The sequence below is a fragment of the Strigops habroptila genome, chromosome 9 (assembly GCF_004027225.2).
Source record: "Strigops habroptila isolate Jane chromosome 9, bStrHab1.2.pri, whole genome shotgun sequence".
NCBI lineage: Eukaryota > Metazoa > Chordata > Aves > Psittaciformes > Psittacidae > Strigops > Strigops habroptila.
The window spans coordinates 33,111,412-33,139,386 of NC_044285.2; the positions used below are offsets into that span (position 1 = coordinate 33,111,412).

Below are 27,975 nucleotides of genomic sequence, written 5' to 3' on the forward strand. Positions count from 1 at the left end.
CTTTTCAGTTCTGGTACGTATTAGGCAGCAAACTGAGGTAGCTCCTGCCCTACAGCCATGCTGGAACAGACTACCTTGTTACGTAAGTGGATTTACAGTATATACAAAAATGTGGCCCTGTATCTTAAAGTCCTTTCTAACCCTATTTTAGGATTCTATGATATGATTCTATATGGGTGACTTGCTACTTGCAATATTTAGTTCTGTTATGAAAACAACAGTCACTAGTGCCAGGGCTGCCAGCTGAGCAAAACAGAATGGCTCTCCCACTGCCTAAGAGACTCTCCCGGGGGCAGTTTGCAGCCTCAGACGCAACATCTGCTAACAAACCTCATTGTGCCAGTGCACAGATGTGCTAGTGCCTTTCTGAGATAAATAAAAATGCAATTAATTTTTTTTCTAACTGCAAAACTAACTCAGTTTCAGAATTGGCTCCCGGTTTTCCATAAAATCCAAGCTGTATAGGGGCCAATGATGGAAAAAATTCATCCAAAACCATCTTCAAGGTTATTACCAGGCTGAGAATTCACTGCCCTCAGCTGAAGCACCATGAAGGTGTTTGTTTCGCCCCACGATTCTGCCAAAGATAGTCAATTTAAGAACTAGAGTTTAGTGGGAAAAAGGTTTTCCAGTTAAATTGCTTTTGAGACTTTGAAGATTTCCAAATTCTAAGACAGAAGAGAGTAAAACACTTCTGTGAAATGATCTTGTCAAAAAGGCTCACACAGCCTGGGACTGAGTCATTCAAACTGGACCCCTGAAAAAATTATTGAACATTTTTATTTTGTCCTTGAAATTATTCTACTACACAGAAATATGGCAGGGAAAATTTTTCTTACTTCAGAAATCAAAATTTGATTATTTAATTCATTATTTCAAAACAATTCTTTTTAATTTAATAATCTGTCATTTTTCTCAGCACACTGTCTTGGCTTTTCCTAAATTTCTTTATCATTCAAATGTTAATAATCCAAACAGCTCACTAGCTTTATTTTTAGTTTGCTGAGATTCTTCACATTAATGGATCTTCTAATGTTTTACTTCACTTTCCTCCCTCGGTGAATAGCAGACTACTCAGAAATCAACACAGCTTGTTAGAAAAAAGACAAAATGCCTATTAAATTATCAAGTGCTTTTCTCATCAGGCTGCAGCTATGATTCTCTGCAAAGAAAAAATATAGTTTAATTGACTTCCTAGTAAAAGCAATGTTTAGCCAGATGGTGTTGAGAATCATGTGACATTCTTCAGATAGATTGTCATGTTTAAGTGACAGGGATGCTTGGGAAGCATTAGTAGGCAAGTGTGGGTGCTGTCTATGCTTGAGACATACTACAGAAGGACAGTTGTTCCTCTGGTCACTGCCTGCTGTGAGAAGCGATGGGCATCATATCACACCATGCTGACCCCATCAAAACCCTTTAAAAGCAGCTTGCTGGCATATTACTGGGGTGTATGAAAAAAACTTGAAAGATTGTGAGGTGGTATGGAGCTGGCAGGCTGTAACTGAGCCAGCTGATCGTCCCTGAACACCCACATATCCAGTTCAGAGCAGGGCACCCAGTGGTTTTGGGACCCCAAAGCATTCCCTCAAGGAGCCTGCATCCCCTTCTGCCACGACGCAAAATGGCCTGAAGAATTTCACAGCAAAGTATAACTGCTTTACTGCTTCATCTGAAAACTAAGGATCCTGCAGAGGTAAATTAAGCTTTAATTAACCAGAAGAGTTAAAAAAAATAAAAAAAATTTGAATTTCCAAATTAAACAAGCCCATTCATAAAGTGAATATCAATACTCTGCTCATTAACAGACATTTGTGGAAACAAGTTCCATTTTCTTCAATTCTTTTAAATTTCATTCTCATTGTTTGGTATTTGAGTTTTATATATAAGCAAAGGTTTGGTTGTGCTTTCAAATGATATAAAAAAAGAAATAAAAATAAATCAATCATGAACATTTTTAGCTTATGATCTTTAGAAAAGTGCTTATATTGATGATCATCTTCAGAAATTTTTATCTATGATAAAAAAATTTAAGATGTTCATTCAAGATTCAGTTCTCTTAAGAAGCTTTTCAGAGCAGGAAAGATCCCTGCTTATAAACTATTTAGGTTTCCTATTGCTGGGAAATTGTTTGGCAGAATCACTGGCAAGTACAAAGAAACAGGACCATTTTAGTTTAGCAGGCCATCCTGCCCTTTTCCTGCAGCGTTTCACTGTTGCCAGAAGTGAAAAAAATCCTGCAAATGGGAATTTAAGAGCAATTGGAGTCAGACTGCACTGTTGGAACACTTACTTGGGAACACAACCTCCTTCAGCGAGGGTCAGGAGATGCTCCCACACAGCAAAGCTGTTTAAGTTGGTAATGGGAGACTAGTTCCTCATCTGGTTGCCAAACCACTCAAGGGCTCTAATTATGTGCCAAGACATAGCTTTTAGTGTGTCCAGAGGAGCAAGACAGAACAGACCCTTTGCATTATCTACTGGTGATGCTTCCAGTCAATAACAGTTCCATGTCAGTAATGTGGCTCTTGGACAGAGACGCAAGGACCTGACATCCAGGCTGCTTTCCTTACTCCAAGTCTCAGCAGATAACACTTGCCAAACAGAACTTTCCTCAACGAGGAGCTCTCCCCATTTGTGACAGCAGTAACAAAACACAGGAGAAGCACCATCTATTAATCTAGAAGGGTACCATTGGTGCTAATGCTCACCACAGCAGTTATAGTCTTTAATAAATACATATTATTCAGTTTTTCTAAATACTAGGAAAAAGCCTAACCACAGAATTGCTATTCCAGGAGCATTTATTGTTATGTTGCACTGACAGCCTGCCTTTGGTAATGAGCATCATACTGATATGATGCTGATTACAGCTTGTATGACAGCATTTATTGAGTCCTGTAATGAATCCTTAGTGCTCAGCTTCCCACACTTTGCTTTGCACTCAGGGCAAGTGAGACCATGAGATGTGGTGGAGCTACACCTTCTCGGAGCGTTACCAGTAGCAGCCTGGAGAGGAGACAGTTGTCTCCAGAATCTTTCCGCTATGGCTTTACAGGCACAGGCTGTCTCACCCGCATCTCGTGTATCCTCAGCCCTGCATTGCACACTCTTCTCCACCACCAGCTTCTTTGTTTGACCCCAGGTGCCATTGCAATGAAGTTACAGTGTTTTCTTTTTTTTCAGTAAATGCCATGTGGACTGTAGCTATTTTGGAGGTGAGAAAAAATAAAGGCCCATTCTAAACTAGCTGGGATCCCCTCCGCGTTCAGCTTCACTGGCCAGCCACCAAGCAGCGCTGGGCCTGTCCTTGGGTCTTGTTGCACCCTGTTGCACTCACTGATTCTGGACTCCCTGGAGATGGGCGTGGAATTTATAACCTTGCTAAAACCTTGCCTTTTTCCCCAAATTTTGTCTAGAAACCACACACTGGAGCTGGGGCCTGGTGACACAGAAAACATCAGGTAAGATGAGGGTGTCACACCCCCAATCATTCTATAGCTTGGGCATTGCTGAAAGGAAATTTGGATCCCAGCATCAGAACCTGGGAGCCATGGGGCCAGCTGAGCTCTCAGACACTGTTATTTTCCTAGCTTTGCTAACAGATGGTACCTCAGGCTCTTGAATTAAATAACATTTTGTTGCCTAAGGTCAGAATGCTGGCATGAGGTCTTCAGATAAGAAGAAAATACCAAGTATGAGGCTGTGTTTGGGTATGTTTTTAAAGATGCTGCAGATTATCAGGGAAAGGAAGGGCTGTAAGTGGAACTATGTCATTGTGGTAGCAGGGTGTGCTGAATGGGGCTCACTCTCATCTGACAGATGCTGATCAAGGATGGTTATAGGAGCATACAGTGACTGAGAGGGGGAGAATTCACCAAGCCTGCTCGCTGACAGACCCACCAGATCAGCCTGTGGGCAGTGCCTCATTGTTTTTTTAGTCAATAAACCCCAATGGGTGAAACTGCTGGGATGTTTATTACAAATAATACTTGACAGGATGAAATTAGCACATAGACATTGTTATGTTGGTTAATGAGGTCTGAAATATAATCCTATAAATCATCAACAACAGCCATCTGATGACAGACACATGAGAAGAGCAGGTGATTATAACACATCCTCATCATTGCAGTGACAAAGGTTTAAAATAGCAACATACCTTTACACAGGACACCACTGGAAAAAATCAATGTACCCTGGTTGCATATTTTCCCTTGCAAGCAGGCATAATGGTAGGAAACAAGAGTGCAGCTCAGGCCTGCTGAAGGGATGAGGCCTTTCACCACACCAAGGTGCAGCATGATGGATCCTTGAATCACCCTGTTGGATAAGAAAGATTTGGTTATGTTGTCCCTTCCTCCAAAAAAGGAAAAGAAAGTTGCATCTGCTGTTTTAGAATGACCTAGATCTGAGTTTAAAAGTAAAATAGAAAGGAACGTCTTTGGGTGCTTTCCAGTCCTGACTGGGCAAGTGCCGAGGTTATAGTTCTATAGATGTGCCCTACTTTGGTACCAGTGAAAACAAAGGAAAAAGATGACCAATATGAAGTTGTTGAACAATTACAAGAAATGCTACATTAATCTGCAAAATGTAACATTCAATAAAATTAATTGTTCTCACAATTTAGAAGGCAGTCAAGGCTTTCCATATGTACATCTATTTTTATCTAAGGTCTGTAGTAAAACACAGCAGGAATCAATTACTTCATTACAGCAATTTATATTTACTGTCCAATATTTTTTTATTTAGGCAGTGAATCTACTTGGAAGACAACGACAGGTAGCAGGAGGTAAGAGTGTTGGGAGGGGTCACAAAATCCCTCCCTGCACAGCTGGATCACAGCTGCAAAAACATCTCTGCACACAGTTCTCTTAGTAGCTGGACTTGCGTGTACAGTGTACAGGCGCACAAATCTCCTGCATTATTATCCAATTCACAGCATATTCCGTGTTGGCAACAAGTGCCAGAACTCTACTTATTTATTCATTTTATTTTTTTATACCCCCAGTCATCACCTGGAGTCATACCTGACTGCTCTAGACTACTAGACTGCTAGACTGCTAGACCCTCTCACCTGATCCTCCTAGCAAGCACTGCAATCTTTTGATAGAGAGTAAATAAGTATCTGCGGACTTTTTATTTTCTTACATGGTGCTCATTTGGTTTTTCCACCTATGTGAGTGCAGTGGTAACACTTCACCTGCCCTTTATCTTTTTAATATTTAAGATCATCTTACAACAGTGTTAGATTTGCTGTGGTGACATTTTTCACACTAACAACAGTTATATTTATATTTACTACCTATTTACCTTGCTTCCCACGCCTGGGATGCTACCACTGCAACAGGTGTCATGTCTGCCAGCAATCCCCTATCTGCTGACAAATGTTAAGAAGTGCTCTGACATCCCTGGTTCTTACAAAAATCTAGATTCAATTCTTTCTTCTGGCCTTTGAAGGAATTTCTGTGGGCTCCATCCCCCAGAACTGATTACCGCTGTTTTGCAAAGCCTACATCTTTAAGTATTTTATCACCTAACACTAAAAGTGCCTCAAGAGCACAGCAATTCTCAAAACAACATTGACTGCTTCTGCTAGAGGTAAAAAAAGCAATTACACAAAGCACACTGATGGCAGAATATTTAAGCAGAATATCTGAGCTTTAGAAGCTTATTAGGGATTTCAATTTTGTGACTTGCTTTCAGATTTCCTCCATAAGTCATGTGTCATAAAAAGAACACAAATAAACACTGCAAAAGACACTGAAAATATTATTTCAATCAGCAGTAGAATGAAATGATACAATGGAAGATTAATTTCACCTCAGAGAATGCTGAGTGATAACACAAATACCCATTTCGAAAGACGCAAAAGGAATTGTGCCCCAAAAGATGAGTGCGATTATGAGCTTAATGGATTGTTTAAAGTGATAAAGTGCCAGTTTCTAAATAGAAACTGTTTTTTAAATATTTAATTAGATTTTGAACAATCTCCCATTTTTCCTTGGCTAAAGACAGAAGCCAAAAAATTGCATTTTTCATCAAGCATCCAAAACATTTGATACAGAATTAAGCAGCAGGAGGAAGATTTAGTTAAATTTGAAACTCTTCGGGTGCCTTCTAGTCAAAGCAGTGACATTTCAATGCAGATAGCACCCTGTAAAACACATGCGAACCAACTATGAGATTAGCCTGTGCCTTTTGACTTTCCACCAACGAGTGGACATGGGAGGGTCATTCCCGTGAATCCCCATCACTCCAACACCTCACACCAAGTGTCAGTGTGGTACCACGGCCACAGCCTGGTATCCCCTCACCAGCTCTTACCCAGAGAAAGAGTGTCAGCCTTAGCGTGAGGCTAGCAGAAGGACACACCAAAAGTGCTGCATCCCACCATCTGCGCACTAACCCCACCAAGCAGGGACCTCTTTACCTCCCGCCACACCTTCTGCTTCGCTGCCCTCTCTCATCTGCTTTTGACTCCCTCAGCATTTCTCTCCCTTCTCATCTCCAGTCCCTGGGCAGTTCAGAGCAGCCCCTGTCTTTCCTGCAGCGCAGCCACTGCCAGCCCAGGAGCTTTGCAGCTTGCACTGCCATGAACAGCAGACATCCAGTGATGTGGCTTCCCTTCTGCCCACATCCACACAGAATAACCTATATATTGCCGTCAGAAAACTTAAAAGACTTAAAAGAACTAGAAATGAGATGACAAACAATCCTGTTTGAGGCCAGGCCAAGGTCATCAGCTGCTATTTTGCCACATTGAAAAGGACAAGGTAAAACTCAGGGGGGTTGCAGGAAGGACAGAAGGCCCCCTTGTAGTGTCCTGGTACTGGGGTCACCCCTACCCAGAGGGCTCCCCTGAGGCAGAGGGATCCCCATCCTGCTCCTGAAGGACCCTGTGCCCAGGCACTGTGGGAGCAGTGAGCTGATGGCACAGGAAAGACGACCCACATTGACCTGCCCACACTGACAATGCCACTCTGCTATTTCTGGAAAGCTTTGTCCAAGGACCAGGTGGTTTGTTGTAGCCCAGGTCAAAAAACTCAAGAGGCTTTTTCTTTCCAAATATCTGCCCGTGCCCTCTCCACCGCCCTCTCCACCTGTCACCTTCCATAGGAAAGAAAACGTGCTCTTTTTTCGCCAAGGCCGCAGCACTGCACTTTGAAAGAAGGAAATACTTTTGTGGCTGGATGCTCAATATCCCCATGACAGATTGTTCCCTGACTGCAACAAGCCAGCGTCCCTGTTGGAGCAGGGACGGGAGCACCCTCTGGCAGGCACGGGGCTCGGCTGCCTTTGGCTTTTTGCAGAGTTGGGTCCTTGGCGGCCAGGAATAAATTAACATTCAAGTGAGTCTCTTTGGATAACAGAAAATGCAAAAACTCCTGATGGCAAGAGATCCCTTTTAAAGCAGCATTACAAGCCTGGCAGACACCCAACTGGCACAGAAGCTCTGAGCAGCAAATAAACACCACTTAGCTGGTGATGTGTAAAGGGCACTTCTAACAATTTCCGCCTTGAAAACTGTCTCGTGAAATCTTCCAACTTGGGTTGTGTTCTTACATCACCCAAATCAGCTGCATATCATTCAATGTAGCTATTAGTCCCAGGCTTTAAATAAATCTAGCATCTGTGTCACCCACCAGCAGTAACAGTGTGATACTTTTTTTAGCTTTGCTGTTTCCCCTTCTGTTTGGCACAGATCCTGGGTTGATTAAAAAGTCATGGATACTTCCTAGAATGACTGGGTTTGCACCCTTCTTGTTTTAGTCAGAAGCTCCCTGTATTTGGAGATAAAAATCTCAATGTGTCACCATCTATAGATTAGATTTCCGTAAAAGCTTCATTTTCCAGTCTCATTTTCACCAATGCCCTCACTGATCAAACTACAAAGTCGACTATCAGCGTGCTGCTCTTTTATTTTATCACAGAGTATTTGAGCCAAGCTATAGGTACCTCAGCCCAGTTTTTTTCCTGAAGAGACCTGTTGGGACCATGTCTCTCCTCCACTGATTGTCATTGGCACAAAGGGAAGAAACTAGACAGCAGTTCCTCCCCAAAGTGGCTACCTCAGAGCCCGCATCTCCTTTCTCAGGTGCCAGAGCACTAGCCGTACTTCCTTATGGAGAGAGTAAACAAATCTCACTTGAGTCCTGTGCAGATTCGACTTGCCCCTTGCTAAAGGTTACCACTTTTAACATGTACGCTTAGTCCTCCTGACAGTTCCACAGAGAGGCATACACATATACACAGCATGGCAAATGTGGGGGTTTTTTCTGCAGCAAGGTTGCAATGGGATATCATCAAGCAAAACGTGATTCCTTCTCTGCCTCCCTATGGTGACCCCAGCCTCAGCTCTACCTCCAATACCCTTCAAATCACAGAGAGGCTACAGCCTGCCCTGAAGGGCAACATATTTGAAGTGTTTTGTTGTTGCTGTTGCAAGAACAAAGGCAGAGGGAGATGGGTTGCGTGGGACACAAAACACCACGGCATCAGGACAGAACAGCCACGAGCTGCTGCAGCATGCAGCAACCTACCCCGGGGAACATCCTCCGCTGGAACAGAGCAGGGCAGGTCCAGGCTGATGTTGTGCAGCCCATCTCCTTTGCTACCAGCTGAGTATTGCTCTTTCCAAGCAGGTTTTTTTTCGCTTTGCACTCCCGCTACTTTTTAAGCTTCTTGGGAATTACACAGATCAAACAAACCAAAAACCAAGCAACCAATGTCTAGCAATAGCTTATTTTCACTGCAAAGAAGTGGTGAAGGGGATTTGGACAAATCTAAAATTCATTGCTGTCCAAGGGGTGTGGAAATCCACAAGAACTCTCTGCCATTTACAGAGGAATGAGAAAGATATAATGTGCATGGGCAAAGATGTCACTCATGCACAGGCATGAGTACATGAGCTCTGTGGTTCCTTCTGTGAGAAGGAGGTTTGCTTCATGTAGCTCTGTTCCTATTTCACTTCCCTGCAGGTTTTTGATAGAGATGGAGCAGACTGCACCTTGTTCATGTGTGAGGCAGGGACACCAGCCACCAATCCTGGGACCTCTGCGTAGGAAGGGTAAGAAAATGGCTCTTCTAAACACTGGGTTTCAGGCCAGTGGCTGATATATATCAGCAGTAAATTTAATCTCCAGATATATTTTCCTGCATGCCCCTGCACATCCATAAATGACGTTCCACACTGGCTTTGCAGAAATACTAAATACTATTTCTACATTTTCCTTAATTAAAATATCTTTAAAACCCGAGTACAGATCAAGATTGGATTCCAGTAATTTGTTCCTCATGGTGGTGAGCACTTATTGCCTTTCAGCTCTTGTACATGCTTCCTGGCTGTAACATGACAATTATTTTATCTTCCTGGGTTTGAATCTGATGGCTGAAATGTGGTGGGGTTTTTTGTCGGGTTTTTTTTAATAAAAAAGACTCTTTTTCCAACTAAGCCTTGACTTCAAAGCTGCTTTTCTCTGCCTTTCAGATACTCCCTTTAAGAAGGAGTGCCCTCCCAACGGCTCTGTGATAGACTGCTGATTAGAAAGACATCCTGATAGTAATGGATGGACATAGATCTGTTTCTGCTCCTGCACTCTCTGCCCAGGGTGCTCCAAAGGCTGATGGATTTGAGAGAAGCTTACTCCAGTTTATTTTCTGTAGTGTGAACCAAAGTCTGCTGGAAAGGTAGCATTTGCTCCCCTCCATTAGTCACAGAACAGATGAAAGTTGGATGAGGATGCAGTTAAGCGGGTGTGGGAGAGCTGTTCCGTGCAGAAACCTTGGGGATAGAAGGGGGCTGCAGGAGTAAGAATAATGAGCTAACTGATAACATTGTCCCCTCCATAGGCAAGCCCTGAGGAATGGCATCAGATGCTAATGGTCTCCTGGGTTACCTGGATCCCCCAAGCAAGTCCTAAAAGCCCTGGAAAGCTTGAGTTTCTGGGATCTGGCTACGGCTGCTTCTTTCAACAAGTTCCCTGTCACCTGGGCAGTGCCAGCATGCTGCTGTGGAGGTGAGCTATTTTAGAAATCCAGTCTAGGGGCCCTACTGCAGATACAGCTCATTGAAGTCAAGCTGAGCATGTGGCTGCTTCTGCCAGCATAGCTGTGCTCTGCACCTGAGCTATGCTGAAGTCATGCAACAGAGAAATACACAGAGATTCCAGCCTCTCCTCTTGTGTACAAGACCATGAAAAAAGCAGCCATGTGTGCACTTTCTGTTGCATCATGTGAGTTTTGTGAACAAACACCTGCAGAACTGGAGGTGCTGGCTGTGCAGTGCTCAGGCTGTAAGGGACATGTAGATTGGCCATGCCATCAGCTTCCACTGGCTGCTTTGGCCCTCTGATCCCCTCCTCCCTGCTGCTCCAGGATCTACTATGGTGGATGGTGAAAACACTGATATGTTTCTACAGGTACCTCTTTGTAATACTTCTTTTTGGGTAACATTCTTTCAGGGTTTATCTCTTCCAAGCTCTAATGCTCGATGGTAGCAGTGAAGAGGTTGTGCTAGTACTTGCTCACACCAGGGCAGACAAAGTCTGAGATCTTGCTCTTCTCTGTCCTTTCAGAGAAATGTTGACATGGCATGATGGGGTGACACATGTGATTTTTATTAAGTTGTAGGACTGTATTTTATGCTCTGAAGGAACATTTACTTTGCATAAAGGCTTTGGCATTTTTACAGAAATGACTATAACTGTGTTATATCATATGAGGAAGAATTTATTAAGCTTTGATCTGGATCTATTATGTTATGCAAATGACTAATAACAACACTTCTTCATTACCATCTCAGTTCTGGTGCCAGGGCTATTTAATCCCCCCTTCTCTTCAGTCTGCATCTATTAGACTGCCATGTTAGGCTGCAACGTAATCAAGATTCATAAAACCAGCCCAGGCTCATACTGGGATATGAAGCAGCAAAATTAAATCTGAGTTGCAGGACACGATGTTTCTTTGGCAAGCCAAGGTATTTTGGGGCATTGGTGTGTTGAATGAGGCATGACACCACCTTGATTACTTGTGATTATGAAAAATTTCATAACCACAGTGGGGTGGAAAAAGTACTGGTTTGTTTATCTCACTGCATCGGATTACTCATTGGGCAGAAACATCCCGTTGTTTTGTATTTTCAGGAACAGTTTTCAGTGCAAGTCATTGGGCTGTGCAGTCTTCCCCTCAAACACTGCTACTTCTTGATCTGCTCTTGCCCTGGTGGTGGCTGCAAGAAGGCTTGGGTGCATGTGATACTCTGCAAGGCTGCTTGGGACACACCTGGGAGGATCTCACTGCATTCCAAGTGATGTTCAGACCTTCACACTTTTAAGACCAATCTTGGTTTTCTGAAAATCTTTCAGTGGGTTGGAGCTCTGTTTGGGGGTTATGTGATATGCTACAAGTTTAAAAGTAGTGAGGACTTTTCCTTACATCAAGTCAAGAGAGCAGCAAAGTGCCTAAGAGAGAAGTCATCCCAGACTCATCTGTTGATGTATATTTGGGGGCAGCCCACGAGAAGGCAGGTGTGAATTTGAACTTTCATGGTGTATCCCGGAAGAAAAGCCCATTTCTCTTCAGTCTGGGATGACCACCCAAGCACTGAAACTGGGTAAAGGTGTTGGGGAGAATAGTTTCTTCTCTGGCTGAATCAAGTCCTGTAAGTGAGAAAAGTAGAAGACGACCTTATTTGTGGATGTGGATGGGATTTTGAGTGGGCTAAGCACCAACTGTTCAGCATCTTTTGTGGATTGATCCAGCCCAACTGATCGGAAGTGGCTTGTACTGAGTGAAAAAAATACATATCTGAGGGAGTTCCTGGGCATAATTTTATGGAAGAAAGGGAGAAGAAAAAGGTATTCCTGTGAGTTTCATTTTCTTTGCAGGGGAGAGCTATCGGTGCTCTTCCCAGAGCAATTCTAGGAACTGTAATTATGTTTCTGTGTATGAAAGTGTGTTTTACACCTGACCTAACCTATGGGTAGATGAGATGTTCTGGCTTGGGAAATTGTTACCTTCAGGTTGGCTGCTTTCACAAAGCTATTGCTGCGTATTGCACAGATTTCCCCCACAGTGTGGTCGTACCAACCTTCCAGTATTCACCTAGGGCAACAGCAGTATCTTCTGGTTTTGTGGCCTTTAGGTCTCACTCTGGCCTAACAAATAGTGCTAATGCAACAGATTCTTCAGAGTTGTCTGTGATTTCCATTATATAGCATCAGTTTCAAAAAATTAAAACTATTAGTATCTCAGCTAAAACCAGAGATAATTTAGATACAAGGGTCATTACATGTACTAAGGTATAGGTTGGATGTGAGCATCAACAGCTCCTGCTCTTTGTGAACTTGTGTGCAGCCCTTTGTTAGCATCCTGGGGCATGCCCAGGTCTGCTGCAGAGGTGCCTGTGCAAAGCATCCACCATTCCAGTGCAAGGACAGCCGTACTTGGGCTTCTGCTCACAGCTAGGTCCTCACGAGTACTGCTGTGCTTGCTTTGGGTGACTGACAGCTTACTGGTCAGCGACACAGGTAAGGGCTATAGAACTGCGGATTCTGTAAATGAAAATGGGATGCTGGTTTATAAAATAGGATGCAATTTAGATAATATTTTTTCCCCTTTAAGCCAGAAATAAACTTTTTGGATTGGGGCCCATCTATGTTTCCTCCTCTACAGAAATAATTTCAGGAAAGCTTCTAGAAAGGGCCTTAAAACAGTGTTTTAATGAAACGCAGTTAAATAACTCCCCAGACCCAACCACCTTTCCTGCCCAGGTCTGCAGGGATGGCTGTACTTTCATGGCCCCAGACGGGGATGCAGAGGAGTGATGGCAAGGAGGAGCCGCAAGTGCGGCCGCTGGGGTGAGCTCTGGGAGCCACGCTCGTTCCCGGCGCGGCAGCACCATCTACAGGCAGCCGCCCAGGGGCTCCGCATCTCCCGGGCACGGCTCTGCCGTCTCTGCTACCAGAGAGGGTCCAGCGGAGGCTACAAGGATCATCAAGGGTCTGGAGCATCTCTCCTATGAGGAGAAACTGCGAGAGTAAACCCTAAAAGTGTGTTCTATCTGAATGTCTAACGTAGGAGGACCAGGGAAGACAAGTGCCTCTGCTCCAGGCTTGCTGGAGAGGCTCATGAATGATAATATGATCAAGCACCAATTGTCTTCAAGTTAAGTAGAAAACCAGCTCCAGGGCAGGTGACAGGGTGTCTGTTAGCCCTATCTTACGTGTATACAGGACCAGATCAGCAGCAGTGAGAGTCCGTGCATGTAAAGACTCAGAGTTTAGTGCTTGTTAGTTAATGTTCCCACGGGAAAGAGCTTAGTTTTGCCATAGCAGTGAAAGGAAAACCTTAATCCTTAATTGGGTTTACTGATAACCACAGTTACATCATACTTATCCATTTTTCAATATATCAGATTAATTTTGAATGGGACCTTCTAAGCTGAAGAATTGCTGAGAAAAAAAGAGGCCTTTGTTCTTCTGCATGCAACAGTCCCCATATCTTCATATGAGGTTTTGTTAAAGGCCAAATGCCTACTAACCTCAGCAGAAAGAGTAACAAGCCAAGGGAAGACCAGCAAGAGAACATCTCCATGCAAGAAAGAGGCAGGGAGACTCAATGAAACGTGAATATTATTCATTTAGAAAATGATTGCCATATCATTGGCGGTCGTCAGTGAAACAGAAGCTCCCGTCACCCAGCCTGGGGCTCCCATAGAGCTAATGCTTATATTTCTGTGTCCTGTAACACTGTGTCATTCACTGCAGCCTTGAAGTACAACTATCACACAGCAAAGCTTTTTGTGTTTCATATTTTCAAGCATGTTTAATTACTAACTTCAATTATTGTCTGTAATTTTTACTATGAGCGGATGATAGAGCAGAGACCTTTCATGCAGCACAAAGTGGATAACTACTGCTGGGGTAAGGGAGGAGAAGGGGTAGCAATCTTTTGGTGTCCTGCTGAAAGACCTGACAGAGGGAAAGGGGTGTTTTCTCATTTTCACAGAGATAACAGGAGTGTGCACCTGTATAGGGAGGGAAGTCATGGGGTGGAGACATGAGATAACGGAGAGTGGAAAGCAAAAAGAATCTTGCCCAGACTTTTGCATTTCAAGGTCCTCCAAGGCTCCTTGTTCTTCATTAGCTCCTCAAAACACACAAGTCTCGGTGCACAAACCAATTACAAAGGCAGCACTAGTGTGTTTGCCTGCATGCTGAAAAGACTAGAGGTGATGAGAAGTCGTCACTTGGAGGGAGGAGTCATCACATTGAAGGGGAAGGTTGAGAAACACTGGCCTCTGCAATGTGTAGGGTGCTTTGCCCCCCTTCATGTCTTCCTGTGACTGCATGCCACTCAGCTGGGGTTTGTGCTGCAGGGTCCTCATTGCTGCTCCACGGGTCTCTCTATCTGTCCCTGTGACTACCAAGGGGTCTCCAGTAGCAGGCTTGGAGTGTTTTGTCCTTTCTTTGCTAGTTTACATAGAAAATCAGAAAAAAATCAAATCTAATTCTTGACTCCTCTGACAGCTTCATCTGTTTTCCCACTGGGAAGATTTAAAGGCTGCAACTTGGGTCCCTGGTGAGGTCTCACAGGAGTTGTGGGCAAGGGCTCCACATATCCAGGAGACCGTCACTGGTTCTGGTGTGCATCTTTTTGATATCTCCAGATATGAAAATCTCCAGATTTTTATATTCCATAGCCTTCTTGTAGTTAAAAGAACAAACAGATATATATTTGTTTTTAAAATTACAGAAGAGAAGCGTCCTTGCAGATATTTGACTACACAGTTGTAGTGTCTGAACAAAGCAAGTGTTTGTGCTTTGGATAAAGCAAAGTACTTCACTGCAGAGCCCTAGGCTGGGAGCAAGGACATGCTGTTGATTCACTCTGCAGCACCTCCTGGTGACTTGCTCGTCCTTACGCCTAGCAGGAAAGCTGGATGAAGAGAGAAGTCTTGACTTGCACCTCTCCATCCTTCTTGGTGGAGAAACAAAGAACTGTGCTAAGCAAGTAAAATACAGAGATCTATGGTCTCCTTTGAGCAGTGTTCATTCAACTGAAAGCCCTACTGAGGCTCTGGCTGGATTCAAATATCTTTTGAATGAGTACTGGATCAAAAAGAAACCCCAAACCTACTGTCAGTGTGTCTGACCTTGGAGACTTTTATTAGCTAATTAAGGCACAAAGGACAGAATTGAAACCACAAACTTTTTAAAGGTCTCTAGTCTCTGTTGGCAGTCACTCAAAGCTCTTGGACAAAGGTTTCACCAGTTCTGTTTATAAAAAGATTGAGAGTTCTGCCAGGACATGGTTGGTACCAGTAACCTTTGATTTCTAATTAATTTTGAAGGAGTTTGGGACTCTGAAGCCTAGCCAAAATGAGGACTGTATTTCATAAATTGGATTATTTTTAGAACAGAGAATTTGCATTCTCTTCTAAAAGGGCCTTGGAAGTACTTTCACCCATGTGTGGTCCTTTCAAGGATTTAACATTAGTAGTACGTGATGGTATTGTATTATTACAGGTCTGCCAAGAACAGCAGCCTTTAAGAGAGAGTTGTCACTGTTGGTATAACCTGCTCCCCAGGAGGAAGCAATGGCATGAGCATTGCCATTTTGGAGCCCACCCCCAGAGTCCTTTAGTTTAAATCCCATCTCACCAAATTGGCCAGCTTGCTGCCAAAGATTTTTTTCCTTTTTTAGACAGGTGTATTCCATCCCTCCCTAACATTCTATAATCATTAAAGCACAACCTATTGTTATAAAGCCAAAACCTTCTCGATGGCACCCAGCCATGAGTGTCATACACCAGTTTAATTACACGTAATATGTAAGACTGATTACATTTGCTTCTACAGAAAAAGGAGAATTGTTTTTCCTTTATGTATCTCGAGTGTCACCTGTAACTGGTAAATATTGGTTGACTTGTATCAGCTGTGGGAATGAAGCCTTTCTCACTCACTCTTAATGTAAGTTCCCAAGGTATTTCACACTGCCTGTCGAAGGCAACCAATTCCATCAGCAGTCCTGCATTTTCTTTGCGAAATGACAGCAATAATAGTGGGAGGTGGAAATTAGACTTTGAGACTTCTAAGTTACGTTAGCTAATAGAGGTGACTTAGCTTTTTGCTCCAACTTATCCCGGGATTTGCAATCACAGCAACAGCATCATAAGAGGGAATATAGCCATATAATGCCCATATAAATGCTTTCTTTGATAACCCAAGCGTTAATGTTCTATGGCTCTGTTTCACAGAAGCTGGTGGTCAGCTGTGCAACATGCCTTATACTTTGTATTGAGAAGTTGGGCTTTTAGTCCACAAGTTAGCCAATCTATTAATTTCACCCTCTGTGAAATGTGTATCTCTCTTTCTGGGGTGTGGAGGTTCACAAAACAAACAAATAAAGAGTATTTATAGTACTGCTGAAGCCAACACCAAGAAAATGGAAGAGGAAGGGTTTGGTAGGAAGAGCTAATATATTTAACATATTTAATTCAATCAACTGACATCAACTGGCTTCTAGGTTTAGGTCTGTGAAGGCAAAAAAAAAAAAAAATGGACAGTGTTCCTGAACAGAAATCCTTATTATTTAGCAAAAGAGATCAAGGGCCCCTAGAATTGTCTTTTTTTGCTCAAGCTCTATCTGATGGCATAATAACAGATGTTATCGCTCCCTACAAATGACAGCTCTCTTCTAAGGGAATTGTCTATGAATCCAGTCACAAACATTACACATCCTTCTCCCAACCATGGCAAACCATGACTGTCTCACAGCTGCTCCTCCTTCTTCACCATCTCCTCTGGGACTAAGCTCTAACCACATAAAAACATTTACTAGTTCTAAGCAAGTGGTTAACAGCTTCAAAGCTGATGCTGCTCAGCGCTAATTGTTCGTTGCTGGGAAATCTCATTTCAAAAGCTAGACCCCTGGGGTCTCTTGGCACTTCTGCAAGATCAGGCATTATAACCTGGCCCCAGTAACTGCAGTCCCTTCCCCACTCCAGCTCCTTTTCTGATCATCTGGTTTCCCTCTTCCTTGTTGATACATTGCCATGGGAACGAACCTTGAAAAAAAATATTCACAAACACCTGGTTTTGTTTTTAAATGTTATCTTTTCAGTTTTCACCTTTCCAGCTCTGCATACGTAGGGGGGGATTCTTTTCCTCCATCTACCGCTAGATGGTATTGCTTCAGCAGGCACCTTCCTGGCTGCACTGCACCGTGCCTGAGACGCAGACCCCCAGAAAAGCAGGGGCCTCGGCGCCTGCGTTGCAGAGCACCCTATCCGCACAGACTCTGTTCTCAGTCTGAATGTCGAAATGTGCTCATTATGCCAAATGAGCCCAAATCAACCGAGTTCAGCAGTTACACAACGGGTTGCGTTTTCATGTTGCTTTTAATCTTTTACAGGCAGGCTGCACGGCAAGTCACAGGGACCAGATAAAGGGGCTGCAGCATGAAAAGAAAATACTCCAAGTGCTTGGAGGTGTGCGACCAGAGTGACCAGACTAACAGGCTTTCTTTTGCTGCATTTGCTGGACAAACAGGGATCCCTTCACTGGCAGGCAGTCATAGAATCCTGGAATTATTTGGGTTGGAAGGGTCCTTAAAGATCATTTAGTTCCAACCCCCTGCCACAGCGCTGCCCAACCTGGCCGTGAACACGGCCAGGGATGGGGCAGCCAAAGCTTTTCTGGGCAACCTGTGCCCAGCATCTCACCACCCTCATAGGGAAAAATTTCTTGCATGGAGCTCACTGCTGGGAGCCGGAACGGCGTCCCAGGAGAGGAATTGCTCTGTACAGGCTTTATTTTTTATATTCTTCAAGCATCCCCTGGCGATTTTTGCTGAGGACAACATCTTAGAATAGCAGATCTTTGGTCTCAGCTATGTTGGCAGCTTCTTGTGCTTGCAGCATAGTTTCTCCTAAGGGCAAATTTTATGTTTGCTCTATAATCCAGAGGTAAGACAGGTCTGCGGTCTGCCTGAAATTTCAGAATACTTGACGTATAAAACCTGAAGCAAATGGACAAGACTTTGTATGCTCCAGATCTTTTAAAATAACTGACACAAAAATGCAGATAAAAAGCTTTTTTTCCCCTCACAATTGCAAAATTTTTCTAATAGTTTTGTATTTCCTATATGTGCTCATGAAAGAAAAGCAGTTAAACATGCAGGAAATCATTCAGCAATATTTTTATTAGTCTAGCAGATGAAGATATGAAGTAATTTTATATTAAAAATTAATGACTTGGGCTGTTAAGCCTTGCATAATTTGCTACTTTCTAATGATCAATATGCAGCTTTATGGTAAGTTTATTTGATGTGAGACTTATTCCATTTTTATGTTTCCTTGGTTTGTTATTAGACTGCTTTTCCTACCGGGCAAGCAAGCAGGAAAATCAAACCAGAAGTGGAAAGAACATCATGTATATAGTGATTAAATGTTCACCACACCCACATTAATATTTTTCAGTCATCTGATTTATATCTTAACTATGCACTGATTGTTTTGCCCAATTATTTTTGTTCTCTGAGTAATCCATAGATAAACAGAACCTGCTCACACATTCGGGTTGGATTTAATGAGTGGCTATCTGGAATTTAATTAGATGTTTTTAAGAACTGGTTTGAAGTTTTAAGCTCACGTTACATCGCAAATCCTCCTTCCATCCCCATCCAACTGTGCATGGGCTGATAGACACCTCCTCGTCCACATCAGCCCCCTCATGCCCCTCCCATGCAAATTGTCTCTCTTGCTGGCTCATGAAGCAGTGCAATTAAAAGAGAGGAGGGCTATACTGTTTTAAAAGGGTGTAAAATTAGTTGGTTTATAGTGGAAGTGTGACCACGAGATCCAGACCTTCCTCTGTAAGCACTGAACAGCCCAAACTGTGTTGCATCTTAAACAGGAGGGAGCCACTGGCTAAGCTAAATTCATTGCTGAGGGAAAAAGAACAAAACCAAACCAAACCCAACCCAAAAAACCTTCTTCTAAAAAAATTCACCTTCTTTCTCATATATACTGGAGAAAATATAATAAGAAGACCTCACTATTCACAATCAGTGGGGAGAAAATCAGTGCTGCAGGCTGTTGCTCCTTCCCTTCCACCTTTACACACTGTAGGTACTGGTGCAGTGTCATGTCCATTGCCTCTAGCCCAGACCAGGGAAACTCACCCTGAGCCTGAGTAAGCTCACAGCAGGAATTACGAGAACAAAGTGCTTATTTCCTGATCTTACTGGTTGCAAGGAAAACAACCGTCTCTTACATTTCTTCTCTTCCAGGCTCATAGGCAGCAGGATGCCCATGTGAGACACCACTGTGCTGTGCCATGCGCTATTTGGCACTGCACAAGGAGCAGGACAGAGGCCACAGTGCTGGGCTGCAGGAAGGCGTGAGGAAAGAGCCATGTGTGGAGTTAGTGATTCACACGATTGAGATTTGGCATGGCTGAGTGGTAAGATCGCAACATGTTTTTACCATAAAAGGGGCAAATATGTTATTGCTGTGATATATGAGATTCAAGTAAACAGCAACATTCAATTAAACAGCTTCCAGGGCTATTGTCTGAAAACTTGCAGTGCTTTGTGTTCTTGCTAGAGCTGTTGAGCACAATTTCCCTGCAAATGAGACTGATTGCACAACACTGGTCTTCTGTTGAAAAGCTGCATTCAAGTCCATCCCTTGCTGAATGTATAAGCAGAGTAGAGTAGCTTCAACAGGAACGTGAATTAATACCTTAAACAGAGTAGCACTGTGGAGATGCTTAACGCTCAGTCAGGCTACAGGACAGTGCAGTCTGCCCCAATTCTTGGTTACATTGGGGGCTGTTTCACTCAGATTTTGACCAAAAACTTCATCTTTGGCTGGAGAAGGAATTTTGATTAATGTTAGTGCCAGGAAAGCAGGAAACCTCTAAGAGAACAAGCCTCCTTCATAACAGAACAACATAGGGAAACTTTGCGGTTTTCCTTTGGACAATGCCTTAGCCCTTGCCTGTTTTTTTTCATTTATAGTGTTTTGTACTGGTGAGTTCATCAAAACACGTCAATAACATGGTTTTCTTTGGCTTCAAGACCACTGCCATTTGCTGCTGTGAGAAACACGCTCACCTTTAGAAAAATTTAACTGGGGACAAAGTCGCTGGAGCAAAGGTTTATTTACAGCGCTGGGTGCATGCTTTCATATCCTGCATGCACACTTGTGAGTACAGAGTCAAAGTTTCTTATAGTCCAGCCTTTTACATATTCATAGGACTTTTAGGAAGATGAATCCCACCTCCCAACGGCTGATGTAATCTTCATTCTTTTTTCCAAAAGGGTTTTTTTAAGAGCTAGATGATAGAGGCTAGTAGTCTCCTTTGATTTATTTAACTCTGTGCCTAAAGCCCTTATCTTATACCTTGTTCTATTGCTTCCAGATTAGATGTTGATTCAATCAAGCATGACTGCCATACCTCCTATATTGGGCCGCACAAGTCCCTTATTCCTGTTTGTTTCATAGTTTCAGGAATTTACATTCTTCCCGTCCGCCTATACAATTATGCTCAAGCAGAATATAATGCAAAAACAAAGATAAAGCAAGCTTTTGCTGAAGCAAACTATTTATATTATTAATCACACTGCTAAGCCTTGACCATCACGCAGGCAGCGGTGTGCTCGGCTGCAGTTTCGCCATGCACGGACAATCTCCATCTCCCTCAAGGAAAGCACTCTTAAGCAGCGCAGCCTGCGCTGCTGCCCCAAGCCCGCACTGGGTAGTTCTCCGTGTGCAGACAGTGCTGCCCTCGCACAACAGACGACATGGCTGCAGCCCGTGACAGCAGGCCCGCAGCTAGGCGCGCGGTTGCTATGGAGACGGCGGCGCAGCCGCTCTGCGCAGGCGCGGGGACCTCCGGCGGGCTTCCGGTAGACGAGAAGGTTCTGTTGAGCGGGGAGAGGGGCGGTGGGGATGGATCGTTACGCGCCGCCGGTGGCGGGCGCGGTGCCTGTGCCCGACTTCAGGCAGTAAGTACCAGGGAGGGGAAGGAAAGGGCAGAGTTTAGCTTGGCGGCGGGAGGGACAGCCACCCCTGCGGTGTGGCAGGGCCTGGCGGCAGGCCGCGACCGGACCGGGGGAGGGGGGCTCTGCTAGGCCGCGGCGGGCGGGTATCCCTCCTGGTGCACCGGAACCGCGCGGGGCGGTGACAGCGGAGAGTGCAGCCTCCGGGGGGCACTGGGGGAGCAATGGCTGCCCATCCCGCGCCGCTGGCGAGACAAGGGGAGTAGCAGCTCGGGCCAGGAGGAGCGGGGGCTGGGGGAGGCCCCGGATTTGCCTTGGCCGTGCCGCTTAACCCCGGGTAACCTCGAAACCCCGGCGCGGAGGGTGCTCTGCAGTTAGAAACTCCGCGTTGGGGCCGAGGTTAGACACGAACGCTCGCTTTTGCTGTGTAGGGAAGTGATGAAAGTATGTCAGTGTAAGAAAAGTATATGTCAACACTGGAGTTTTTAACTTTTGCAATAAGCTGGAGCTGATCTTACTCTTCTATGGGTAGGGGTTAAGTAGAGAATAGTTTCTAATTTCTACAGGGAAAGTTTGAATGGGGTTATGCTCTCCATCCCAACAGACCTTGAGACAAACTCTAGTAAAGGAAAAGATGCCAAATATCTTCTTTTTTCTTTTTTTTTTTTTTTACAGCTACTTAATATGCAGTCTAAAAGCATGGTAGTACATGGTCAGGAAAAAGTGCCATTGGCTTTAGTGTAAAAGCTGTGTGTGCCTGCACATCACTGTCTTTTGATGACTGCCAAAGGGCAAGTTCTTGTGGCTTCCCCCGCCTCTTATTTTTCCAAAGAAATGTTAAGGATAAAATGTGATTTCAAGCAATATAGTATGGCACAAATATGTTTGGATAAAACATTTTGAGAATACTTATACAAGAATTGCTGTGGATGTGCCTGGAAGTTTTAAGAATTATGTATCCCTGACTTGAGTTGGGTTTTATGCATGTTTGTGTTTCAAAGCTTTAAGGACACACGCCCTTGAATCCAGTAGGTTTTGACAGTCAGAAGGGTATTGCTTGGTTTACATGTTTACTTTGGCATGAAATAATGTAGTCAGCCAAGCAGAGTGCGTGAAAGCTGGTGAAAGCACACACAAAACCAAGCTGTATGTAGTGTTTTGTAAATACAAAACCTGTTCTGGCAGATCACTTTCAGGGAGAACTTACCAAACATGTAATACTTCGTTGTGATTCTCTTGCTCAAGGTCTTTTAGGTCAAGGTTTAGGTCTGTGAAGGCAAAAAAAGTTACTAATGTTTTGGTGTATTGGCTCTGTGCTCTGATTATTGCTACAGTTATCCCAACTTTCTTAATGGAAACTGAGAAATTATTTTAAATAGAGGAACAATAATAAAAAGGAACTTCGCTTCCAGCAGTAAGCCGTTAAAGTCATCCTGCGTGCTGCCTTCTGCACCCGAGCCTGCAGGATTTGTCATTTTCCTAGACTTGTAGTTCTTTTTCAAAAACAAGAAGGAACTTGGCAAGTTTTAAGGCAGAATACTGTCATATGACAAGCACGTATCTGATATTAGATGTTTAATAATGATGTAATAATACACTGATAAACATACTAATGTAAACCCCCTATATTATTAGTGCTTGCAAAGTAATAACAGGGAAAAATCTAAAGACTGGTTTTAATCTTGTTTGTGAGCTTTGACTGGCAGAATCATTACATTGTTTTGAATGCTGTGGCTTTAATGTTGCAGTCAACAAATGCATACTCTGAGTCTTTATCGCTTCCAAATGATATGAGTTTTTCAGTTCTTGAAAAGTAATTGTCTTCTGGTTGGGATGAATTCTTGTCCTGTTTCAGGTGTATATATTATGACTTTCTTCTGTGTGTAACTTTTCTTATTTATTTCAGAAATGAGGGTTCATTAACATCAACTTTACGAACACTTCTATTCTTCACAGCTCTAATGATTACATTACCTGTTGGGCTATATTTTTCATCAAAGGCTTATATATTTGAAGGTAATTCTGTTTCTGCCAATTAGCATTACTATTACAAGAAAGAGGAAAAGAGCAGTCCTCTAATAGCATCTTTGTTTTCCTTCCTGTTTTGAATATTTGTTTCCTTATGCAGACTATCAGCCTTGTAATGTCTAATTAGAACAGAAAACTGTATAAATAGTCTGTGCATCCTTCCCTGCATTGTGGTCTTGGTTTGTATCATACACAGGTGCATCCATTCCCCTTACCCTTTGGTGTCTAACACCACGCTGCAGCAGACTTTTATCCGAATCATCAGGGCTATGTTTCCTACAAGTGCTGCAAACCAATTGCATGTTCAAGATGGTGTTGTTTACTGGATTTATTTTTTAGCTTTTTAAAACATACCTGTATTTTAAGTGTAAAGCAGTTGTTGTATACCCAGTTTCAGATACTGAATGTGGTTGCTTGTAGAGTTTCCTTTTAATAAGAAGAAAAAAGATATTTTAGGTGTTTGTTTGGAGCAGTTCTATCAAACTGCTACCAACCAGCCACATTCTAGCCTTAGTTCTGCAAGGCTTTGATAATTTCCTACTACTGTAGGAGAAAAGTATCTTCCTTCAAAAGTGCTCTTTTTAGAGAGCAGTTTTTGAATATATAACTGAGCTGTTCCAAGGTGATTCTTCTTTGGTGCATGCTGCTCTATGTGGTTGTGAAGGCTGAAGCTGAAAGCTTTTGAAGTAACTTTCAAGATCCCTTTTCACCCTTTCCCCCCCTGCTCCCTGAGGTGTGGCAAGCTGAGCCTTAACTTTGCTGTGTCAGTTAATGGCAAGATCCATCAGCACTGATAGGCTGGGTTTGTGTTTGGAGAGTGGTGTTTTTAGTGTGCTGTGATGAATGAAGAGAAATTGTGGGATGTTTTTGTTTTTTTGTTTTTTTTAATTTGGTCTTCTGATATTTGAAGGCTTCTTTCATGTGATATGCATTCATGTGTCTTAACTGGTGAGGAATTACTGGTCTATGGTCTAAATACGTAAGGTAGAAGTCCTCTAAATTTAATTGTTGCTTTACCATTCTATCCTGTTAAAGTAGCAAATAAATTACATGATTTTCCTTCCCCACCCATTTTCCTGCCCAGGAAAAGAGAGTTATACTTTTGAAAAAAGGATGTTGAGTTTTATTTGGTAGTGAAAGACAGTACCAGAAAAAGTGAATGTTACAGAACTGTAAGCTGTTGACTTCAAAACCAGGGTATTTAATCTTAAATATTGAATAATTGCAGTCTCCTCTATTCCTGAAACAGTTGCAAGATCTGTAATTATCATGGTGAATTCTTTCCTGTGAATCCTCCAGAGCTCAGTCTTTTCATAAATGTAACTTTGGTCTTCAGGAAGAATTGTGATTTGCTGTTTCATTGTTCCTAATAACTAATGCTCTTTGCTTTCTTTTATTTTCTCAGGTACCTTAGGAATGTCGGACAGAGACAGCTATTTTTATGCTGCCATAGTCGCTGTCGTTGCTGTTCATGTGGTACTTGCTCTCTTTGTATACGTAGCGTGGAATGAGGGCTCTCGACAGTGGCGAGAAGGCAAACAGGACTAGGATGAAGATCATTGTCATCTGATGCTTACAGACTGTAAATCAGATTTTTGTGAGCTGAAGAAAACACATTCTTCACAATGTATAATACAGATGTACAAAGAGGAGGCTAATGCCTCCACTCTGGTTAGAGTAAGACTTGTGCGCATCCTGAATGTGAAACAGTGTTTTCTCTAATGCTGATGGAAGTTATTCTTTAGCCAGCCTCTGCTAGGTCGAGCTGAGGAGGTCTTCACCTGGAATTGAAATGAAATTATTTATTTAAAAAAAAAAAAAAATAAAAAATCCTGTAGCTATCTTTGTCATTCCTAGTATTTCTCTGGCTTGCTCTGAAAATAATATTGTCATGAAGCAAGCATTTCTGAGTTTAGAAGTAATTGCAAGAATAGAATGGGTTGGAAACTCAGGTGATGTCTTTCTAATGTGAAGTACAAAGGTTATTTTTTTTGTTTGCTTGTTTTCAGGTGTAATTTTTTATTACAGTGTAAAATTCAGTCTTTAATTTCCTTTTAGGAGGACTGTTGCATTATTTCATTGCTCATCTTTCCACTCTTCTACAGTTAATATTGATCATGCAAAGGAAATGGCATAGCATGTTTTTTTGTGTCTACATTTATACGTCTCCTTGATAATTGCTAAAGGTTGTAGTTGGATTTCCTGGCGTGAAGTGGTGTCAGTAACAGCTATAAGCCACTCTCATGGCTAGTAGATGAATGAGCAAGAGAAAACAAGCGGTAGCCACCTGCAGACGTTGTCCTTTAAGAAGCAGAACAGAAAGAGTGATCATACGGAAAATTTGCTTCTGTTCGTAAATATGAAGTTGTGCACTGTGAAATGATACAATATGTTGATTGTTTTCTTTTTTCCTTGGTTGTGTGTAGCAACTCTCTGTAGCCAAACCGTAATGAGATTTTTGTGTTGCAGGATAACCTGAATTTCATTCCACTGCAGAGCTGTTGTCGGCAAGCTTTTAGTGTGTAGGTAAAACATTTCTCCTAAAGTTCTAGCAATGCATAGAACTTTCCTAACACTGATGAGTGCTGTTAGGCGGCTGTGTTTGAGGCTTGAGGTCGTTCTGTTAACTGGAGTTTTCCAGTTTGTTGTTTTAGTTGAGCCATTTTTGGAGGTCTTCTGCTCGATATTACCTGGGAATGGTTTCGGTGCTGCATTTGTCCATGGTGAAATTTTTCCTCTGGCCTTTGTGTCATTTATGGATTATGTTCCCACGTCTCATTCCTCCCATCTTCATGCAGTCCCAGCTCTGCACAAGTGTCTACACCATGTCACAGTCATGCAAATAGATTTTTACATTATGTTGCTGAAATGTGGACTTTTCTTGCCCGGGACCCCATTGTCAAGTTGCTGCCAGCAAACTGGAGAAGGGTCTTGTAGCACTTGAAATACAAATTTAGGTTGTAAGTTGGCTTATAGTGGAGAATAAGTGGGAACATAGCTGTTGTGCTTTACTAGCTGGGTCTCATGCTATATGTGTTTTATGTTTCACATACCAGAATCCCTAGACTGTTCAGTTACAAAAATCTGAAAAGTTTGTGCTATAAGAATAGGCGCTGTAATGTCTCAACTGTTGGGCTAACGAGCTGAACATTTATCCATCCATTGGAGCATCTTCTCTAAAGATAATGCTTTGATCCACAATGTTCTCTGTGAGAAAAAAGGCAATGCACTAGTCACTGCATAGGAGCAGCTGTTGGAATGGGTTTATGTTGCCTGTGCCTGGGAGCTGAGACAACCACTCAGGTAAATGGTGCAGTGGAAACAGTTGAATGGTGGAATTACATCATGACTAGAGAGCTCGAAGAACAGAAACTGCAGACATGCAGTGTGGGGTGTACATGGAGTAAACGATGCCCTACTGGGACTCCTGTTGTGCCTTATCAATACTAAGATTTATTATGTTTCAGGAGCTGTGTTGGGGTCCCTTCAGGTTGCATATTTCCTACCATGTATCTGATGTTCTTGTTAATGCAAAGCTAATTCTCATGGCAATTTTTAAATTGTTTAATGGCCATTGTAATACTGTACTATATTGGGTTTGCATGGCAAGGTTTTCGTAGCGGGGGGCTACAGAGGTGTCTTCTTTGAGAAGATGCCAGAAGCTTCCCCCAGTCTCATAGAGCCAATGCTAGACAGCTCCAACACAGACCCCCTGCTGGCCAAGGCTGAGCCCATCAGAAACATCAGCCCTCTAACGATCTTCATAAAAATCTGTTGTATTTTCCAAAGCTATAACTGAAACAGTAGTGGGATGGGCTATGTTTTCTGTGCATCAGTGACAGTGGTAGCACCTTTGGGATAACATATTTAAGAAGGGGAAAAAACTGCTGTGCAACAGCAGCTGGAGAGAGTAGTGAGAATATGTGAGAGGAACAGCTCTGCAGACCCCAAGGTCAGTGAAGGAGGAGGGGAGGAGATGCTCGAGACATTGGAGCAGATACTCTCCTGAAGTTCATGATGTAGACCATGGTGAGGCAGGCTCTCCCCCTGCAGCCCATGGAGGTCAGTGGTGGAGCAGATATTGACCTGCAGCCCGGGGAGGACCCGATGTCGGAGAAGGGGGGTGCCTGAAGGAGGCTGTGACCCTGTGGGAAGCCCACGCTGAAGCAGCCTGTTCTTGAAGAACTGCAGCCCATGGGAAGGACTCACATCGGAGAATTTCAGAGGACTCTGCTTCAGGGGAGGGACCCCACACTGGAGTAGGAAAGTGTGTGAGGTGGAAGGAGCGGCAGAGACAATGTGATGAACTGACCACAACCCCCATTCCTCCTGCACCACTGGAGGGGAGGAGGTGGAGAGAATTGGGAGTGAATTTGAGCCTGGAAAGAAGGGAGGGGTGGGGGGAAGGTGTTTTATTTCTCGTTACCCTACTCTGATTTGATTGACAATAAATTCAGCTAATTTCCCCAGGTCGAGCCTGTTTTGCCCATGATGGTAATTGGTGAGTGATCTCCCACCCATGAGCCTTGTGTTGTATTTTTCCCTCTCTTGTCTGGCTGAGGAGGGGAGTTGTTGGAGCGGCTTCGTGGGCACCTGCTATCCAGCTAACATCAACCCACTATGTTACAGACATGGTAACTGATAAAAGAGATCTTGTGGAGGTTAATAGTTAATAATTAACAATTAATAATCTTGTGGAGAGTAATATTCTGTTGCTTTGGTTTTTCTATAAAATGGCTATGTAAAATTTTAACAGTGTAGTACTTTAAATTGGAACTGTAAGCTTGTTCATTTTATTACTAGGAATGGATTTGAGACAACTGTTAAGATAAAATTGGGAATACTTGGTCTGCATAAACCATTCAGTACTTGAAAATTGCCTCTTGCTTAGTGGTCTGTCCTTTGTTTGCGTAGGTTGACAGTTGGGCAGTTTAT

The 27,975-nt window shown here is 43.1% G+C and overlaps 1 protein-coding gene across 2 annotated transcripts; it reads left to right on the forward strand.

Annotated features, from left to right (window-relative positions):
• VMA21 (vacuolar ATPase assembly factor VMA21) lies at window positions 1-27,919 on the forward strand. 2 transcript variants are annotated; one of them, XR_003993199.1, is made up of 9 exons: window positions 1-82; window positions 3,420-3,464; window positions 4,753-4,792; window positions 8,982-9,070; window positions 9,491-10,019; window positions 19,297-19,469; window positions 20,029-21,018; window positions 22,919-23,028; window positions 24,446-27,919. XR_003993199.1 is itself a non-coding variant. In XM_030497770.1 (3 exons), exons 1-3 carry the CDS (start codon window positions 20,963-20,965, stop codon window positions 24,586-24,588), a joined length of 309 nt encoding a protein of 102 aa, XP_030353630.1. In that variant the 5' UTR covers window positions 20,857-20,962; the 3' UTR covers window positions 24,589-27,919. The 2 variants fall into 2 exon arrangements, 1 of the variants encoding a protein (XP_030353630.1); XM_030497770.1 differs by lacking the exons at window positions 1-82; window positions 3,420-3,464; window positions 4,753-4,792; ... (1 more) ...; window positions 9,491-10,019; window positions 19,297-19,469 and having other exon boundaries at window positions 20,857-21,018.
• The last annotated feature ends 56 nt before the right edge of the window (window positions 27,920-27,975 follow it).